This window comes from Syngnathoides biaculeatus, chromosome 13, assembly GCF_019802595.1.
Source record: "Syngnathoides biaculeatus isolate LvHL_M chromosome 13, ASM1980259v1, whole genome shotgun sequence".
Lineage (NCBI taxonomy): Eukaryota > Metazoa > Chordata > Actinopteri > Syngnathiformes > Syngnathidae > Syngnathoides > Syngnathoides biaculeatus.
The window spans coordinates 24,398,951-24,420,355 of record NC_084652.1 but is presented as its reverse complement, the minus strand read 5'-3'; the positions used below and the strand labels follow the sequence as shown (position 1 = coordinate 24,420,355).

Genomic DNA, 21,405 nt, shown 5'->3' with positions numbered 1-21,405 from the left:
TGACCTCAATAATTCGAATTGCTACATAACTGAATCACACCACATACGTCTTCACCATTTTTACAGATTGCCTTCAGCTTACAAATCACTGATGAATTCTCAAAACGAATGGGTTTTTCTTCAGCGTCAACAGGCAATGCAATGACTAAAAGCTGGTCCCACAACAGCAGGTCTCCTTGCTGTGACATCAGAGGTAAGCCACACGAAAGGAGGTGTTTTTCAGGTTCTGAAAACTATGTCAAAGTTCGCAGACTTTAATTAATAAATACTTGTATTTTTCGGTAATGGTCCAGTTGAACATATTTTTGTCAACTTGCGCTTGAAAATTGATGTTACATACACTTTAAAAATATATTAAACGTTTTCAACACACCCTCCTCGAGCCGTCACCTTATCGTGGTGGAGGGGTTTGTGTGTCCCAATGATCCTAGGAGCTAAGTTGTCTGGGGCTTCATGCCCCTGGTAGGGTCAACCATGGCAAACAGATCCTAGGTGAGGGACCAGACAAAGTATGACTCCAAAACCCCCTATGATGACTGCAAAAATTGGATATTGGTTTCCCTTGCCCGGACGAGGGTCACAGGGGCCCCCCTCTGGAGCCAGGCCTGAAGGTGGGGCTCGAAGGGGAGCGCCTGGTGGCCGGGCCTGCACCCATGGAGCTCGGCCGGGCACAGCCTGAAAGGGTAACATGGGTCCCTCTTCCCATGGGCTCACCACCTATGAGAGGGGCCACAGGGGTCGGGTGCAATGTGAGCTGGACGGTGGCCAAAAGCAGGGTGTGGTGTTTGAAATTGAACTCACCTTTGGCAAATTTGTGGTAAGTCACAGTGACTTTGTGATTTAACAATGGGGGCAATTAAATTTCCACAATGGATGAGAAAGGTTTGGCTTTGAATTGGCATTTGAAAACTGCATTTTGTATTTTCTTGATTTGTCTGTGAGTGATATTGAAATTGGTTTGATGATTTAAAACATTTGACTGTAATGCATACAGGGTTCACACTCTGACCCAAAAAATTTAAGGGCTTTTTAGGGTCAGACACGAAAAATTTAGGGCCATCGTGGCAAATCAAGAATAAGAAAAAAATACTCACCCAATGGTGCCATCAACCATTATTGGTTCATCAAAGGTTCCAGTACCTCAGTACCTGTCACAGTGATCACCTGTCGCCCCTTGTGGTAGTTCTCATTGATATGACCATTGTCAATGTCTTCACATAATTACTTCACATAACAGTCTACAGAAAAAGAGTCGAACTACAATTGCAGCTATATACACAAATTTACAAATGTCTTCTACTGATGTCTGTCTCAACAGAGTGTACAGCCTGTCCTTAGAGATGTTGAAATCAGAGAAAGCGACCCTAAATCTCCTCATCTTCTTAGATCTTTTCACTCAGTCTGGAATACTGGAACAGAATCCTTTCCCAATTGCTTTCCTCCACCCTTCCGTGATCCAGCATGATGTTCAAGGTTTTTTGGAGTTTTTTGTTGTTGTTCTCCTTCTCATCTTTCATGACAATCTGCCAAGGGTCCGTCCAGCTTAGTAGGCGGACAAAACTGTATATGATGGGGGCCTTCTCCAGCAACTTTTCCATCATCTTAACAGGAAAGTTTGGCAGCTCATCCTAAATTCCTGCTTTACAGGGTCAGTTGCAATGCCAGATTTCAGCAGCAGTCTCTCAGCAGCAAAGCATATGCCTTCTTTTCTTCTTCTTTTCCTTTCGGCTTGTCCCGTTAGGGGTCGCCACAGCGTGTCATCTTTTGCCATCTTAGCCTATCTCCTGCATCTTCCTCTCTAACCCCAACTGCCCTCATGTCTTCCCTCACCACATCCATAAACCTTCTCTTTGGTCTTCCTCTCGCTCTTTTGCCTGGGAGCTCCATCCTCAGCATCCTTCTACCAATATACTCACTCTCACGCCTCTGAACATGTCCAAACCATCGAAGTCTGCTCTCTCGAATCTTGTCTCCAAAACATCCAGCTTTGGCTGTCCCTCTAATGAGCTCATTTCTAATCCTATCCAACCTGGTCACTCCGAGCGAGAACCTCAACATCTTCATTTCTGCCACCTCCAGTTCAGCTTCCTGTTGTTTCTTCAGTGCCACTGTCTCTAATCCGTACATCATGGCCGGCCTCACCACTGTTTTGTAAACTTTGCCCTTCATCCTAGCAGACACTCTTCTGTCACATAACACACCAGACACCTTTCGCCAGCTGTTCCAACCTGCTTGGACCCGTTTCTTCACTTCCTGACCACACTCTCCATTGCTCTGTATTGTTGACCCCAAGTATTTGAAGTCGTCGACCCTCGCTATCTCTTCTCCCTGTAGCCTCACTCTTCCCCTCCACTTTTCTCATTCACGCACATATATTCTCTTTTACTTCGGCTAATCTTCATTCCTCTCCTTTCCAGTGCATGTCTCCATCTTTCCAATTGTTCCTCTGCATGCTCCCTGCTTTCACTGCATATGACAATATCATCTGCGAACATCATGGTCCAAGGGGATTCCAGTCTAACCTCATCTGTCAGCCTATCCATTACCACTGCAAACAGGAAGGGGCTCAGAGCTGATCCCTGATGCAGTCCCACCTCCACCTTAAATTCCTCTGTCACACCTAAGGCACACCTCGCCATTGTTCTGCTGCCATCATACATGTCCTTTACTGTTTTAACATACTTCTCTGCCACACCAGACTTACGCATGCAGTACCACAGTTCCTCTCTTGGTACTCTGTCATAGGCTTTCTCTAGATCCACAAAGACGCAATGTAGCTCCTTCTGACCTTCTCTGTACTTTTCCACGAGCATCCTCAAGGCAAATAATGCATCTGTGGTACTCTTTCTAGGCATGAAACCATACTGTTGATCGCAGATACTTACTTCTGTCCTGAGTCTAGCCTCCACTACTCTTTCCCATAACTTCATTGTGTGGCTCATTAACTTTATTCCTCTATAGTTCCCACAGCTCTGAACATCCCCTTTGTTCTTAAAAATGGGAACTAGAAAACTTTTCCGCCATTCTTCAGGCATCTTTTCGCCCGCTAGTATTCTGTTGAATAAGTTGGTCAAAAACTCCACAGCCATCTCTCCAAATTGCTTCCATACCTCTACCGGTATGTCATCAGGACCAACTGCCTTTCCAGTTTTCATCCTTTGTAGTGCCTTTCTGACTTCCCCCTTAGTAATCATTTCCACTTCCTGGTCCTTCACTCTTGCCTCTTCAACTCTTCCTTCTCTCTCATTTTCTTCATTCATCAACTTCTCAAAGTATTCTTTCCATCTATTTAGTACACTACCGGCACCAGTCAACACATTTCCATCTCTATCCTTAATCACCCTGACCTGCTGCACATCCTTCCCATCTCTATCCCTCTGTCTGGCCAACCTGTAGAGATCCTTTTCTCCTTCTTTCGTGTCCAACCTGGTGTACATGTCTTCATATGCCTCTTGTTTAGCCTTTGCCACCTCTACCTTTGCCCTACGTCGCATCTCGATGTACTCCTTTCGCCTCTCCTCAGTCCTCTCAGTATCCCACTTCTTCTTCGCTAATCTCTTTCCTTGTATGACTCCCTGTATTTTGGGGTTCCACCACCAAGTCTCCTTCTCCCCTTTCCTACGAGATGACACACCAAGTACTCTCCTGCCTGTCTCTCTGATCACCTTGGCTGTCGTCGTCCAGTCTTCCGGGAGCTTCGGTTGTCCATCGAGAGCCTGTCTCACCTCTTTCCGGAAGGCTGCACAACATTCTTCCTTTTTCAGCTTCCACCACATGGTTCTCTGCTCTACCTTTGTCTTCTTAATCTTCCTACCCACCACCAGAATCATCCTACATACTACCATCCTATGCTGTCGAGCTACACTCTCCCCTACCACTACTTTACAGTCAGTAACCTCCTTCAGATTACATCGTCTGCACAAAATATAATCTACCTGCGTGGTTCTACCTCCGCTCTTGTAGGTCACTATATGTTCCTCCCTCTTCTGGAAATAAGTGTTCACTACAGCCATCTCCATCCTTTTTGCAAAGTCCACCACCATCTGCCCTTCAAAGTTCCTTTCCTGGATGCCGTACTTACCCATCACTTCTTCATCGCCCCTGTTTCCTTTACCAATATGTCCATTACAATCTGCACCAATCACAACTCTCTCGCTGTCTGGGATGCTCAGAACTACTTCATCTAGTTCCTTCCAGAATTTCTCTTTCAACTCTAGGTCACATCCTACCTGTGGTGCAAAGCCGCTAACCACATTATACATAACACCCTCAATTCAAATTTTAGTCTCATCACTCGATCTGATACTCTTTTCACCTCCAAGACATTCTTAGCCAGCTCTTCCTTTAAAATAACCCCTACTCCATTTCTCTTCCCATCTACTCCGTGGTAGAATAATTTAAACCCTGCTCCCAAACTTCTAGCCTTACTACCTTTCCACCTGCTCTCTTGGATGCACAGAATATCAACCTTTCTCCTAATCATCATGTCAACCAACTCCTGTGCTTTTCTGTCATAGTCCCAACATTCAAAGTCCCTACACTCAGTTGTAGGCTCTGTGCATTCCTCTTTTTCTTCTGACGCTGGATCCGGTTTCCTCCTCTTCTTTGTCTTCGACCCACAGTAGCTGAATTTCCACCGACGCCCTGCAGGTTAGCGGTGCCGGGGGCGGGCGTTGTTAACCCGGGCCACGACCGATCCGGTATGGGATTCTTTAGATGAACGCTCATATTTGTTTGGCACAGTTTTTACGCCGGATGCCCTTCCTAACGCAACCCTCTGCATTTATCCGGGCTTGGGACCGGCCTACAGATTGCACTGGTTTGTGCCCCCATAGGGCTGCATTCAGGCATATGCCTACTTTTGATAAATCCACCCAGTGTGACTTGTCACCCACATTAATCTTGACAAAGCCGTTGAGGGAGGCTGCCTTTTCTTTATGGACTTTAGGCTTGATGAACTTTACCATCCGAGTCTTGATGAGTGGGCCCATGTCCTTTGCGATGAAGGGAAGCATAGGCTTGTCAGTCTGGTACAATTTCAGGAATGGTTCCCCCAGCCTGGCGCACATAAGAAAGAAGTGAAGCTTGGCAACAAAGATGGGGTACTGTGCTGCTTTCTGAACAACAGTGAAGTAGCTGTTGGTTGGCCAGGTCACCTTCTTCGTCCTTGCTGCCTTGCAATAATCCCACATGTGTGGCATCAGGGTGATGGCTCTCTCTGCCACATTAATGTTTTCAAGCCATCTTTGCTTGCAGAACATGAGAGGGAGAGTGTTGGATCCAGTGACTTGTTTAAAGTCCTCACACCTGCCAGGTGCATCGCGAAACAAGTTGTAGAGGCTGGACAGAAAATCTTTCACCCCCCCATCAAGCTGCCTTCCAACCGATTAGAAATGCATTATGGAGGATGTGTAGACCGCAGCTTCCAGTCTGCAGCATGCGGCGGGTGGTAATCTTTTCTATTTTTTCTTGAATAGATTTGTACAGCTTCCATTTAACATTGGGGCAGTTTTTGGTGACCGAAGTCACACAGGATAGGGTCCAGACGATCCTGAATATCGGTTGCTGCTGAATGTCCCAGGAATTCAGAGGTAAGGTAGCAAGTGTGGACCCGGTCATCCATCCACAACCGCACATGAATGTCCAGCTGCTTCTCTTGCATCTCATGATTTAGAGACTCATCAAAGTGGAGGACATACACTGATTCAGCCTTCACTTTCTGCCTCAGTAGAGATGAAAAGTGGGCAGCGATGCCAAATGTAGCCAGGTACGAAGTCTTCCTGCAATTTCCGGCTGTTTTGGACGCCAGACGGATATCTATTTTTTTTTCCAAATAAAAGGTAATTTTTTTTAGGGAGAATTTTGGCGGTAGAGGTCCTACCTTTGATTTTTTTTTTTTTTTTTATTTAAGGCCTTTTTAAGGGCTTGACCTGTCTTCTGTGAATTTTAAGGACTTTTAGGGGCCCCTAAATGGACCCTCAGAAATTTAGGGGTTTTTAGGGACTTTTAGGGCCGCGTGTGAATTTATGTAACGTGAAAAAAAAAATGCAAATACTTTTTCACGGCACTGTACATACACAAAATTACTGTGTCTTTAAAGAATATGGGTAAGCCCAGATTATGTGGTCAAGGCTTTGGAAGCTCCTGATAGGTTAACTGATAAAGTGAGTTGATCGACGACACACCTGTAAATGTATTCAAGGCCACACCTTAAACACTCTCCTTCCTTGTTTGTAAACATGGGAAAATCATGGGAAAATCAAAACAATATTACATGGAGATATTGAGGCAACATCTCAAGACATTAGCCAGGAAGCTAAAACTTGGGTGCAAATTGGTCTTCCAAATGGACAATGACTCTAAGCATACTGCCAAAATAGTTAAAAAGTGGCTTGAGGACAACAAAGTCAATGTCTCGGAGTGGCCATAACAAAGCCCTGATCTGAATCCCATCAAAAATTTCTCGGCAGATCTGAAAAGGTGTGTGTGAGCAAGGAAACCGACAAACAGACTCAGTTACACAAATTTTGTCAGGAGGAATGGGCCAGGATTTCAGCATAGTCCTGTAGGAAGCTTGTGGAAGGTTACCCGAAATGTTTGACGCAAGTCATGCGGTTCAAAGGATATACTACTAAATGCTAAGCAAATGTATGTAAACATGAGACCTCAAAGAAAATAATATAAAGTTCTCTAGGAGGTTTACTCTGATTTGACAGTGAGACAAAAAAAATAAATGCGTGTTTTTGCTGTGTATGTTAACTTCTGGCTTCAACTGTAGATAATGTGAAAAGCATAATGTCAAAAACCATAGCTGTTCTCTATAAATCCAAGGATGTCTCAAACAAGTTATAGGCAATTGTTAAATATCAGTCATGCATGACATACTAAGTGGCAATATGGGGTAACACCTATAAAACTAACACTCACCCTTGTTTTCAATTACAAAAAAGACCTAGTATTATTATTAAATCAAACTAAATAGAGACAATAAATACAATATTTATTTGAGTCAATACTCTCAAATTTTATAATTTAGTTGAATTTAAAAGAACATAGATAATGGACAGCATACACAATCATTATTTTTGCAATAGTACCCAGAAGCTGTTTGAAATCAGAGAGAATTATGATCTGAATTGGAGTTTAAAAAAACAAAACAAATATAATTATATAAAGGTGAGGTGTGTCTCGACTGGAGGTGTTAATTTATGTAATACATAATTATGAAACTGAATTGAAAATGTGTGGGTCCATTGGTTCCAAAATATATTTAAAAATAAAACACTAAAATCAAATAAAATTTAGGTACACAGAAAAAACTTAAAATGTTGTAACATCTAGTTCTTGTAAGCTTGAGTGTTGAATGTAACTGGTTTCTGGAATTTAGTTAGACTTTGACTTGCTGAATGTTTGTTTGGATTTCTTTATAAATAGGTATATTCAAATTAATACTACTAGACAGCTCATTATTTTTGCATACCTTATAGACATGAAGAAAAAGTATCGAGAGGTAAAGGAGAATGACGATGAGAAAAGGCAGGATAAAGACAATTGCTAGAGGGGTGAAGACCCACAATAAGTATTCCAAGAAACTCAGGTAGTCTTCCACCTGACCAAAGCCCATCCATTCCTCCAGAGAATGAAAGACACAGACCTGTGAACAAAGATGGACACACAGTTTGTATAAATTCTACTCGTAAGAGCACAATAAAATACCTTAACAGCAAATGTTTCTTATAATGACACCTCAATACTTATGTACACATGAGGACACAATTATTTGTAACCCCTCAAAAAAACAAACAAAAAAAAAATACCTACAAAGAACACTAACATAACTCAAAATTCTATGAAGTCAAAATAATTACTGAAAATGTACCATTTAAATGTAGACATTGCCATGGTCCAACAATATCTTTAAAAAAAAACAATGACAATTACCTGGACAAAAAGAATGGTACCCCTTAAAATGTAACGAGATCCGAAATGAAAACTTTTGTTTAATTTAAATGTCCATATCTTCCGGATCAGCTGCTGTTTACTTAAATCCATTTATTCTTTTAAAAAAAGACTTTAAAACAATGCACTGTATTGCTACCAAACACAGAAAAAAAGATGATTATCAAATTTTAACATGATAAATTTTGTTTTTAAATATTATGTTTTACTTTTTAACCTGATAAATTCTCAGGTTGAACATGATAAAGTCTACTTTTTAAACACCTGGCCCTATTAGTATTTTATACAGTAATATATAATGCAGTACAGTATCACCATGGTACAAAGGTTTCTAGGTGAGGCTAATATAAAACATAAATGTATCACACTGAGACATGAAACTTATTATGATGTTAAAATGTGAAATGAAAATAAAAATCAATCCTTCTTTTAATTAAATTCAAAGATTGGTCAGAGGTAACACTCCACTGTGTCTATGGCTGTGCAAGAGAGTTTTTCGTATCCACGCAGTCTGAAGCCACCCCCTTTTCTCCTCCAACTCACATAATGCGGATCAAAGAGTGAAGGCCGTGCATTTCCTCAACTTAAATACAAATAATATTCAAAAATAAACATTTGACAGTTAAACACACACACACACACACACACACACACACACACACACACACCACACACACACACACACCGCCCAACAAGGTACCCCTTTTATGATGAGTAATTTTGTTAAATTCGTAATCGTCAAACGCAATACTGTAATAGTCTGAGTACCGTCTTTTGACAAGTGCCGGCACTTAGTTTAACTATGTACTTATTCTTGGTTTCCAAAATGCAGGGTATATTTCCCTTTCTTATCGCACATTGTAAAACACTACTGCCATTATGAACTCCCACAGTAGGCTACTGCTACAGCATGTTGAAAACAGTTCAATAGATAATCTAAAGATCGTGCCAAGTTGAAAATGGCTTACTAAGAAGCTGACGGTGTCTTCTGCTACCATCAGACATGACTGGTTCCTATCATCTGACATTCTTCCTTGCTGTCATTCACTGGCGATGTAGCTCTGGAATACTCGCTTGGGTAGCAGTGGTTGCTATTGCCAACCAAACTAGATAAGAGGACATTACTCAAATGGAGTTAGAAGTTCAACTGTGAAGAAAGGAAACAAATATCATTTTCCACAATAGAAAGCTAAGGATGGAATGTCATTACTATGATGCTACAATTCGATAATTCAATGATTAACATGGGGCTAGCTTGTCAGAATGTTCATAAATGTAAAAAGCAATTTTTACTAAATATTTAATTACGAGAAAGTGCTGGTGGCAACAAAAAAAATGGTGGGCCAGTCGTGTGTCATGTTGACTCACTCATAACATTTTGAAATGATGTTGACGTAACCAAGACAAAACACGAATAAATAAATGTAAAATTACCACAGCTCGGCATTCTGTTTGTAGAGAAATTTCATAAAATCGTATCATTTTGGCACAATACAATGTCAAATGCCCTATTGGGGATTTAAGTCGGGTCTTTGAGTGTAACACAGAAATAGTTCCGATGATTAATATTTCCGAGAACAACTTGTTCTGCTGAATACAAGCGAAAACTGAAGTTAAACGAATGTTAATGGGGGGGTTTTCCAAGTGCACGTGATTCGCTATTTGGTTGAATACTAAAATTGCCAAGAACATTGAGCTGGTAGATTCTCTATCGAGTTATGAAATCCCTATGATAAGGATTGCAATCGCTAAGATTTAGTTTTATTTTGAAATTTAGTTACCGAAGCGTAGGGGACGCTCTCATAGTAGGAAGTAGTGTTTTGGATGCTTGTACGGTAAAGTGAAGCTCACGTTCAATTTTTGTCATCATGCTTGAAAACAGCACGGTGACAGTGGTCGCAGACATATTCTTCAGCAAAAGAGCTACATCCGAAGAAATCGTCCATTGTTGCTGCTCCAGAGCATTTGTGCAGTAAGTGAGCTGTTGAACTAGCTTCGAAATAAGCATACTTCTACGCTACTGGGTATGCATGGGGTGAATACGTTTGTTCATCGTCTTTTTGTCTGTTCCTTCCTAGTGATCGGGAGCTGTATCGCTCAGATAATAGACTCCTTTCAAAGGACCAGGCAAACGCTGCTATCCAAGGTTAGTTATTATAATATTACATCATATTTAATATGATGATGATGATATTGTAATATGATATTACAAGTACATCAGTGGTTCTACCTCAAACTTCACTGTTTCTTTAGTGACCATATCCTTTCAATCACTCGGATGAAAACACAAGGACGACCATTGATCAGCTCGAAATTCAAATTAAACAAATCAGATTACATAGTCCTTTGTCTATAGAAGCGAAAAATGAAGAGGAAGGTGACGAGGAAGATGACTTTTTTGATGAAGAGGCTCGTCTGATGGCTAGCATGGGTCTGCCTCTTGCATTTTCCAGCTCTTGCAGCCAGCAGAAAAAGGTACTGAATACTGCGTCTTTTCTTCTATTCCTGATACTGATAAAATATTTTCATCAAGAGTATAAATGATCCCAAATCTTAGGAAAACAGAGCGACCAAACGACCTGTTACATATGAGACAGAATTGCATGAAGAAGAAAAGGAAGATGTGCAGTATACCAATAAAGGTACAACATATACAAAACTTATTTTTCTATAATTTTTTTCCCGAAACCAGCAAGTTGAGGCAGATTGATGAGGTAAACTGTTCTCCCTTTTAGCAAGACTTCTTATTGTCTGCATCACCGAAGCACTTGCTTGTGTGGGATTTGGATTGCTCTTTTAAAGTGTGGCATTATTTTTTTTTTGAAGGTACGGTTGAAAACAGCTGTTTACATACACTATATAATAAGACAGTGACATCTGATCAGGGTAAACATTTCCTTGTCAATTATTTCTATTGTGTAATTGCCAGATTAATAATTTCCATTTCCAATTTTCAAATTTCAATGACCTTGTTCAAAGACAGAGGTTTACATACAGTAGGATAATTGTCTTTAAATAATTTTGAAAACACTTATGTGTTAGTTCTTTGGATACTTGTGATGAGTTTATTGACTCCATTTGAGTTATTGAGGGAGAGGGATCCACCTGTCGACATATTTGAACTAAGATCACCTGAAATACAGCGTTTCTTTGTGGGGTTTCATGGGAAAGTCAAAATAAATCATCCACGATATCAGGCAGACCATTGTGGTCTGCAACAAGTCTGGTTCATCCTTGGGTGCAAATTCCAGATGACTGAAAGATTTTTGGGCCCTTTCAACCTCCCTTCAGGTGACCGTTTTGGGGGCACCTCGGTGGGACTGGTGGACCACACTGCCTCGCTCAGTGTGGGTGGTCTCCATCCCCTGGGCTGCTCTCAGGTGGGCTCTTGGACCCCACTTCTCAAGTGGGTGGGTTCTCAGAGCCCACCGTGCAGCAGCAGCAAGTACATGTCAGTTCTGAAGGTTATTGTGCATGCAAGATGGTGTCAATTCACCTGCATGTGTCCGCATATACTCACCTCTGGGGGAATTATTTTCTTGGTTTGGGGCCATTGCAATAAATAACTCATAAATATGTGAACTTTCTTGTTATCCCCTCACTTGCACTTTCCGTTTTAATAGATCAGGGGTCACCAACCTTTTGAGGCTGGGAGCTACTTTATGAGCACCAATTATATGTAGTGATTTGTTTGCGGCAAATGTCCAAAATAGCAAAACTCCTTATGCTTGACAAATATATAAATCCTTTATATGACATAATTTTAAAAATGTAATTAATGTAAGCACATCAGATTCAAAATTTAAAGTACAAATAATAATAATTTGTGACCTGTGCCATCTTTAGAAAATGGCTCACGGGCACCTCAATTTGTCCTCGCAGGCAACCATGTGCCCGTGGGCACCGTGTTGGTGAACCTGCTATAGAGCTCGTGCACGTGACGTCACCATTTTCACGCCCCCATATTGCCGGTCAAACAGAACTGCTAGACATTGTGGGAGACATTGAACCGGAGGAGAATATTTACAATACCGAGACCTGTTGTGCTGCTAGTTGTCACAACAGACGAGACAGATATTCAAAGAGATCATTCTATAGCATACCAGCTGAAAAGACCAGAAAAGATCGATGGATTTCGGCAGTTAAATGTGATGGATGGTGCCCAACCAAATACACACACCTGTGTAGTGATAACTTCATCTCAGTTAGGAATTATTCTTCATTTCAAATTACCAATTGACCTTCCCAACTGGCGATCTTCAGATCTGCCCCCCTTAGCAACAGTTGCCATCTCCCACAATCTTCCAAAATGGCAACTGAACGGAACAGGTTTGAAGTGGATTCTCTATCGCATATTCCCGCTAACATTGCGGTATGTTTGTTGACAAATGCGCCAGACTTGTCCAAGAGGGTTCTACAGAGAGGTCTCAACTATTTCACGCAAGGATATGTACACGGAATTAAGATTTTGGACGGAGGAGGACGTAATGTCAGAGTTACAGCGAAACGTTGGCAATCGATGCAAAAAAAGTTTGACGCCTCACAAACTTCATATTGAAATTCAAGAGGATAAAATTGTGGAATCATACTGCACATGTAAATCAAGGTGAGTACTTTTTACATGGAAAGATCTCAAGTAATATTATAGTCTTTATAAGTGAGTGGGTGTATTCATTTGACTTGGCTCGTAATGGAACCCGGTGCTCTGCTGTAAAAGTCCAATATGTTACAAATAGGCAAATAGACATTTCTCTTGCATGACATCGTGCATTTACGTATCACAAACCCGACTCTTCAGCATAAAACATCACACACTTCATTCAGCAGGTCAGTGATAGGCTAACAAAGTGAAAGTTGTTCTCTTGAAATGTATAAAGCACTGATAATAATTAACTCAAACTCAGATAAATTACTTCTTCACCTACCTTCGAACATACAGCCTTGCGTTTGTTGATATTGTCCACACTTAGTTGTTCGTGCGCTCTTCCGCAAGCCTTAATCCATCGTAGACACTTAGTCAACTGTGTTTTAGGCTTTTGAAAATGAATCAACCGGGCCCCTCGTAACGTAGCCGGATATCTTTCATCAGAATTGTACGTTCCCCAAGCGCATCTGAGGACCATTTTGTTCGTAACATTAACTTTTCAAAGCGCACGCGACTGATAACCAGCATTGGTTGTGGGACATGACAACAAGAGGACCATATCTGATTGGCTATTATTTTACGAGTGATTGACAGGTCGGAAAGGTCCATTAGTATCCATAATGCGTAGTATCCATAATGACCGTCTGTCGCAGAGAGTTTTACGTGTGGCAGCGATACGCGTCCGTGTACAGAGGTTCCGACTTTGTTTTTTTTTTCCCCCAATCATAGTTAATGAAACCGAGTTTGTGTAAAACCAGGGGTTATTTAAATATTGGGAAGGAAAAGAAGTAGTACAGTGGTACCTTGGTTTTCGAACGTCTCTGTTTTCATACAAATAGGTTTTCTAACGAAAATTTTGAGATTTTTTTTGCTTTGGTTTTCGAACGAAAATCGGTATTCGAACACCCTGACCAACTGACCCACGACGATTTGTTATTGTGTTTTTGAACGCACCTCCGAAAAAAAAAAGGAAACAACTTAACGCGCACAATACAACCAGTTGACCCACACACTCCTCTGCAAGCGGACGTGTCCGGTAGTGACTTCTTCCAATTGAGCAATATTAATCAATCATTGCTCCAAAGAAGGCAAGTGGAATTGCTGGTGCTGAAAAAAGGAAAGTGATGTGTAAAACTGTCGACTTCAAGAAGGATTTGATAGCTGAATACGAACCCGGTGTGCGTGTTTCTGAGCTATCGAACAAGTATGGCATGGCGAAATCGACGATCAGCACCGTTCTGAAACATAATGCCCTCAAAGTAAGTGATGTTGCTAAAGGAGCAACCGTGTTGACCAAGCAGGGGCTACAGATCTTGGAAGAAGTTGAAAAGTTGCTTCTTATTTTCGTAAACGAGCAGCAGTTTGCTGGGGATAGTGTTGGCTAGGAAGGGTGGAGATGTTATCTGATGAGGCTGAAGGCAAGAAGGATGTCTCAAGTGTCGATATAAAAGCTATCTGCGCCAAATGGAACTTTATCTATAATTTTGTAGATCCCCATCACCCTAACAAAGCAGAATGTTGCAGAGTACTGCAAAATTTCAATGACGTTGTTATGAGCTACTTCAGGAAGGTGCTCAAAGGACGGCAGAAACAGTCTACATTAGATACTTTCTTTGTTAAAAAAAGGTGCGAGTCACCCCCACCGAAGACATTTGAAACAGATGTTTTGCATTGCTTTTTTCTTTAGTTCCATTAATTCCACCTCCAGTTGCAAGTTAAATTTTTTTTGTAGATCGTGTGTACTTTCTGTGCAAATAAAAAACAATTTGTCTGTTTCTGTTCCCCCTCATTATTGCTTGTTTAAAGTTATTCTGCACTTCTGTTGATTTAAGAAAAAAAAAAAAAAAAAAAGGTTTTCAAGGCTGGGTCCGAGTCGCAACATATATGACAATGCACTCCCAGCCTAGCATACTCTACTGCTAAAGCATACATTTTCAGCTAAAAATAAACCCATTTCTTAAATGCTTTAATTATATTAAGTATTTGAAGTATACATGTATTTCTGCTATGCAGTTTATTATCAGGAAAAGTATTAAAAAAAATGCTTTTAAAAATGATTTTTTTTTTTTAGGCTTGGAACGCATTATTTTTTTTTTCCATTCATTGTAATGGGGAAAAAGCGCTTAGGTTTTTGAACGTTTCAGTTTTCAACCGGCCTTTTGGAACGCATTGTGTTCGAGAATCGAGGCACCACTGTATTTGTATGCAATACCATCTGAAAAGACAAAAAAAGGTCGATGGATTTCAGCTATTAAACGTGATGGATGGTGCCTACCCAAATACACACGCCTATGTAGCGATCATTTCATTTCGGGTAGGAATGATTCTTCTCAATCGTAAATTACCAAAAAGTATTTATAATGCCAAACTAACTCATTTGAGAACAATGCGTATTTAAAAATATAAAATAAACCGTCTTGTCGCAAAGAACGTTTAGGGAGGTTTATGTGTGGCAGCGATATGCTTCCGTGTACGCAGGAGCTGTCTTCATCCTCCAATCACCACCCCAATGATAGTTAATGAATGCGAGTTTGTGTAAAACCAGGGGTCATTTATTTAAACATTGGTATTTGTATTGAAAAAAATCGTAGTGGCTCCATCACTATGTGGGATTTATTCTTGATTGAGAACAGATCCAGCTGAGTTTTTCTTCGTCCAGACTTTTATATGCTTTCAAACTCTTCTGTGTAAATCTCGATGACTTACTCACTAGGTACATGTGTAGATGCAGTTGTCCAAGACAAGCGGAAGCGGGTTAATCGTCCACTTTTTTATTGGCGGAAATATCGACTTCGGCATTCAATATGGGTCCTCTATGCCAAGTGTCTCTAATTTTTCCACGTACCTTCATTTATTATCACCTAAATGTTTAATGTTATCGGACAAAACTCTGGGCGTCGTGCTATAAGATATATTTTTGTTTTGTCTCAATGGACTTAGCATTGAACAATGCTTTGTTTGACTGGCAATATGGCCAGTCACGTGATTTCCGTGACGTACGTGCACATCTATTGATGTTTAGAATTTACAGCGCCACTTCCACGCCACTTGTGTTGTACAGCTGGGTCTTCCTGCCTGCTTTCCCTCCTCCCCTTATCCTGTTAAGTCCTCTCCTATATTGTCTTGTCCTTTCTTCACAGGGTGTAGTACTACTGCCCCATACTACACTTGAATCTCTGTGCATATAATTATTTACTTTCCTCATCTTTCTTACAGCTAATCTCCTGTCTTATGTTGTCTTCTCTTCCTGCATTATTTAGTTATCATTTCCCTCTCCCCTTTTGTTTTTTCTGTACAACTGAAATTTTGTAATAAAAGTCCATCAGAATAAAAAGACAGATAATGGCATCTTAAAAACACCACTGTGGCACGTAAAACTATTCAGCATAAAAAAGATAATGATCCTCCTTTCCGTCTGAACAGGACAGGACAGGAAAAAACTGAGATAATCATAGAAAAATAGTGGCCTACAAACTTGGTTGGCCTAAACGGGCCAAAATTACTGCTAAAAAGAAACTTGTTGAAGGATGTGCCAAACATTTGAGCCAAGTCGTACACGTCAAAGGAAATGGGAGCAAATACAAACAAAATGGATGAAAACTTCTGATTTTGAAGAAAGCAGTTGATGATTGTCTTTTAAAAATGCTGTCATTATTCTGGAATTGAGCATGTAGGAATAATTTTGAGAATCCTAATGACTGAAAAATCAGAAAAAATGTGTCAATTTTATGTCCGTGGGATTAAAGTGAGTTTGTCTTTATAGTGTATGTAAACATCTGGTTTCATATGTACAGGTGTATTATCTACACAAAAAGGGTAAAGTATTCTTGTTCAGAATAGTAATTAGGGACCAAGAACCAGTCTTTCTTGAGAGCATTCATGCTCCATGATGGACAGTATCTTGGTTAATTTTATGGTCTTATGGGTTCTAACAGAAATGCTAGCATTTGGGTAAGGTTGTTGCACCATCATTATTTATGGAAAATCAAGAAACCATCCCAGACAAGCCAACTCTCAAGGCCTGACCTAAAGAACGTCCTCCCATTCCACAAAACCTTCATCCACAAAATGTATCCTTATAATTTAATTGTAATTGTTGGCCATGTTTGCACAGACATTAGTGATCCTGTGGAGGCAGGACTGAAGACAGAGACCCTGGAAGAAGCGGTGGAGGCCCCACTTGCCAATGATGCTGGCTGGGAGACATATTGGGGTAGGACTATGACACTAATATACCATTCAATAATTGTTTGCATTTTTTCCATTTTATTAAACATGAAAGCATGTTTTGGATCAAACTTTATTTGACACCTACTGATCCATTCCAAAAGGACAATTGTAGACATTATTTGCACAGCAGTACAATACCTAACACACATTATAGTGGTCTGACATTGCACTCTATGGAATGTTACACTAAGGTATCCCAACAAACCCGACTGACAGCATCCTAGCTAAATTGTTTTTCAATCATAATTTTAAGTTGTTTTATCTGTCTCCCATCTGTTGAAGCTCAACAAGCTGAATCGCTTCTGTGGAGCAGCTGGGCGGAGAAGCATGCTGATCAGTTGCAATCATCAGAAAATTCCAAAGGTGTAACTGCTCCATGGGACGACCCCAACACAAAGGGTGCCTGGGATCAACACACCACAGACATGTACTATTACTATTGGGAACATTACTCATACTGGGCAGCACAGGGCTGGACCATTGATTCATCTTGTGAGAAGAACACTCATGAAGAAACAAGAGCTGAGGGGATGGATGGAGGCATGAGGATGCACCCAGAGGGATGGTTGGATGAAAAGACTGGTGATGTTGAAGTTTTAAATGACCTCCTTCAACAGAACTGCATTTTAGAGGCAAGTGGGAACATTTCACCGGACTCTGAAACAACCACACAGTGTTCAGATATGGCCAATATTGCAGAGCAACAAGCAGGAGACTTGTGTATTTCTGAGCCTTCTGATGTGGTAAATCGTAGCAAGAAATCCAATGTTTCCTCATGCCAGGACACAACAAATCACACAGGTAATAGCTGAGCAGAAGTAAATATACAAGTTGAATTGTAACATCAGAGACATCTTTTCATAATCACGTAATGGGTTAAAAATGTGTTCACTTAAAGCCAAAGTGCAGACTATATGGTTTGTAAAAAAAAAAAATGTTTTCTTGGTTAGCAGCATGGTAAAATAGTGGTATATGACGATTATATTACATCTACTATATTAGGTGGTAGAACATACTACAGGAAATGTCAGTTAGTTCGCAATTAAATGTTTACCACTTTGTTGGTAAATGCATAAGTGAAATATTGACAATTACCTATTTTATATTATTTAATCTAGTTTAATAAAATGTCTCACACTAATGTAAATGAAATATATACTTACAATGTGTATAAATGTTTATTTATTTATTCAGGTTCCCAACAGGCTGCTGGCAGCCTTCACGTACATTTGGGTTCTACAAATTGGGTATTAAACAGCAAAGATGATGGTGATGATGAAAATCCCTCGAGAAGAGGACCCAGTAAAGTAAAACGCAGGTGGGTTTGAACTTATATTTATACTGTATTCCTGTTTTTCTCCCTCAAACAGATAAACCCCTAATAAGGAAAATGTACTCTAAAATATAGTGGATAAGACATTTTACAGGACCATATCTGATATATTAAGTAAAAATGAATATATAGCAATCTATATAAATTTTCTCTCAACTTTATTTATAGAGTACTTTACCATACCATCACTAATAAAGTGCCATACAGAAGATAGAATGGAAAACAATACATAATAATATCAAACAAATGTGCGTTCATCAAAGACGACACGCTGTGGTGACCCCTAACGGGACAGGCCGAAAGGAAGATTAAGAATAGAAACAAATACATATTTTTGTCCTCATTAGTATACAAGAAGATCTCTCATCATATTGGCATTGTGCATAAAAGAAGTTCAGATTTGTATTCCTAGACAGAAAAAAAGAGGGAGATGATTGAAGTCTCCACTGATTAGTATGATAGCATGCATGATATATCATATCACATGTGATTGTTGCAGGCTGATGTTTGAATGTAAACTAACAATTCCAGTTGTCCTAGGAGCTGTTACTTCGTCAATTGGCCAATAACAGACCTACAAATCCCCTGTCCCATTTGGTCCTCTTTTGGTTCACTTTAATTCATTTAAGGGGTGGCTTTAGTCCCTCTTCATATCTCATCTGTAATGCTATCTTCGCTAAAGGAGCAGTTCCATCTTGTGTTGAAGCTCCATGCAGTTGTCACGTTGTAGTACTGTAATTTAACTACAATATTTTAAAACAAAATATCATGGCTAAAATGCTCCAATAGTGCAAACGGTTTATCATGACAAAAAAAGACTAAGAGTGGAATGTGCAAATAAAGGAGCTTGTGGAGTTGTTGCAAATGTGATGCTGATTCACAGATACACACAACAATGACAAGTGCCCATATTCTCCACCCAAAAATGTCACAGCTATAACTCATTGAAGGATAAAGTTAAGGAAGCTCTTGTAACAGGCTGCTGACTTCACAGACTCCTCTTTCAAAGAGTCAAACACTTTGAAGTTAATGTAATGTTTACAAACACAGTGTAGAACCAACATTACTGATTGACTTATTTTCATTTTGTCTGCAGTCATGAATTTGATGTGGAGGAAAACCCACACCTAACGTGTGATCAAGCCTGGAGAAAAGTTGGACTCAAACACAATCCAGAGTCACAGTGGGTCTGCTTACTTCCTGCAGAATTTTTAAAAAAAAATTTCATCTATTTCATTTTAGTTCATCACATTATCATCCATGACTCATGGACGCAAAAATAATTGCATTTTACCTGTGTCACAGATTTGACAGTGTTTTTAACTTTAAAGAAAGTTCATCTCATAAACGTCAGAGGCGGTGGTCCGCTAAGAGAACTGGCAGCAATATGAACAAACACATCAGATTCATTGAGACAGATGAAGATGGAACACAGCCACAATGCAGCACCACCCTCCAAAAAGTAGGGATATGTATTTTAAATTAATTACATCTGTAGTATAGAGAGAAAGTTAACATCTTCTTTTCCTTTCGGCTTGTCCCGTTAGGGGTCGACACAGCGTGTCATCTTTTTCCATCTTAGCCTATCTCCTGCATCTTCCTCTCTAACCCCAACTGCCCTCATGTCTTCCCTCACCAAATTCATAAACCTTCTCTTTGGTCTTCCTCTTGCTCTTTTGCCTGGCAGCTCCATTCTCAGCACCCTTCCACCAATATGCTCACTCTCTCGCCTCTGAACATGTCCAAACCATCAAAGTCTGCTCTCTCAAATCTTGTCTCGAAAACATCCAACTTTGGCTTTCCCTCTAATGAGCTCATTTCTAATCCTATCCAACCTGTTCACTCCGAGCGAGAACCTCAACATCTTCATTTCTGCTACCTCCAGTTCTGCTTCCTGTTTTTTCTTCAGTGCCACCGTCTCTAATCCGTACATCATGGCGGACTTCACCACTGTTTTGTAAACTTTGCCCTTCATCCTAGCAGACACTCTTCTGTCACATAACACACCAGACACCTTCCGCCAGCTTTTCCAAACTGGTTGGACCCATTTCTTCACTTCCTTACCACACTCACCATTGCTCTGAATTTTTGACCCCAAGTGTTTAAAGTCATCCACCCGCTATGTCTTCTCCCTGGAGCCTCACTCGTCCCCCCTCCATTCCTATCATTCACCAGAGACCCTCCACCAGTTGTTCCAACCTGGTTGAACCTGTTTCTTCACTTCTTTACCACACTCACCATTGCTCTGGATTGTTGACCCCAACTATTTGAAGTCGTCCACCCATGCCATCTCTTTTCCCTGGAGCCTCACACTCCCCTCCACCCTTCTCATTCACGGACATCCACCCCTCTCATTCACACACACATATATTCTGTTTTACTTCGGCTAATCTTCATTCCTCTCCTTTCCAGTGCATGTCTCCATATTTCTAATTGTTCCTCTGCATGCTCCCTGCTTTTCACTGCATATCACAATATCATCTGCAAACATATGGTCCAAGGGGATTCCAACCTGGTTGAACCCGTTTCTTCACTTCTTTACCACACTCACCATTGCTCTGGATTGTTGACCCCAACTATTTGAAGTCGTCCACCCATGCCATCTCTTTTCCCTGGAGCCTCACACTCCCCTCCACCCTTCTCATTCACGGACATCCACCCCTCTCATTCACACACACACATATATTCTGTTTTACTTCGGCTAATCTTCATTCCGTTCCTTTCCTGTGTGTGCCTCAATCTTTCTAATTGTTCCTCCGCCTGCTCCCTGCTTTCACTGCAGATCACAATATCATCTGCGATCATCATAGTCCAAGGGGATTCCAGTCTAACCTCATCTGTCAGCCTATCCATTACTACCGCAAACAGGAAAGGGCTTTGCGCAGATCCCTGATGCAGTCCCACCTCCACCTTAAATTCTTCTGACACACCTACAGCACATCTCACCACTGTTCTGCTGCCCTCATAGATGTCCTGTAATATTCTAACATATTTCTTAGCCACACCAGACTTGGGCATGCAGTACCACAGTTCCTCTCTTGGTACTCTGTCTTAGGCTTTCTCTAGGTCTACAAAGACACAATGTAGCTCCTTCTGATCTTCTCTGTACTTTTCCAGGTGCATTCTCAAGGCAAATAATGGATCTGTGGTACTCTTTCTAGGCATGAAACCATACTGTTGCTCGCAGATACTTACTTCTGTCCTGAGTCTAGCCTCCACTATTCTTTCCCATAACTTC

At 40.7% G+C, this 21,405-nt stretch overlaps 2 protein-coding genes across 6 annotated transcripts in view; one reads left to right on the top strand and one right to left on the bottom strand.

Annotated features, from left to right (window-relative positions):
* tmem68 (transmembrane protein 68) overlaps positions 1 to 9,536 on the bottom strand; it is a 42,310-nt gene extending 32,774 nt beyond the window's left edge. For 2 of the 3 annotated variants that reach the window (XR_009797915.1, XM_061840428.1), the window contains exons 1-3: positions 9,394 to 9,533; positions 8,928 to 9,106; positions 7,481 to 7,654 (exon numbers count right to left, since the gene is read on the bottom strand). Coding sequence is in view for 2 of the 3 variants with exons in the window: in XM_061840428.1 (XP_061696412.1) it covers positions 7,481 to 7,654; positions 8,928 to 8,987 (234 nt within the window). In the remaining variant the exon portion in view is untranslated. Of the gene's footprint in view, positions 1 to 7,480; positions 7,655 to 8,927; positions 9,107 to 9,393 lie in introns of all 3 variants that reach the window. The other variant, XM_061840429.1, reaches the window with a different exon arrangement.
* A 253-nt stretch (positions 9,537 to 9,789) lies between these two features.
* tgs1 (trimethylguanosine synthase 1) overlaps positions 9,790 to 21,405 on the top strand; it is a 39,326-nt gene continuing 27,710 nt past the window's right edge. For all 3 annotated transcript variants that reach the window (XM_061840419.1, XM_061840418.1, XM_061840420.1), the window contains exons 1-9: positions 9,790 to 9,931; positions 10,038 to 10,105; positions 10,316 to 10,434; positions 10,517 to 10,601; positions 16,719 to 16,817; positions 17,117 to 17,635; positions 18,029 to 18,152; positions 19,264 to 19,350; positions 19,473 to 19,629. In XM_061840419.1, the coding sequence (XP_061696403.1) occupies positions 9,828 to 9,931; positions 10,038 to 10,105; positions 10,316 to 10,434; positions 10,517 to 10,601; positions 16,719 to 16,817; positions 17,117 to 17,635; positions 18,029 to 18,152; positions 19,264 to 19,350; positions 19,473 to 19,629 (1,362 nt within the window). In that variant the 5' untranslated portion in view covers positions 9,790 to 9,827. The remainder of the gene's footprint in view (positions 9,932 to 10,037; positions 10,106 to 10,315; positions 10,435 to 10,516; positions 10,602 to 16,718; positions 16,818 to 17,116; positions 17,636 to 18,028; positions 18,153 to 19,263; positions 19,351 to 19,472; positions 19,630 to 21,405) is intronic.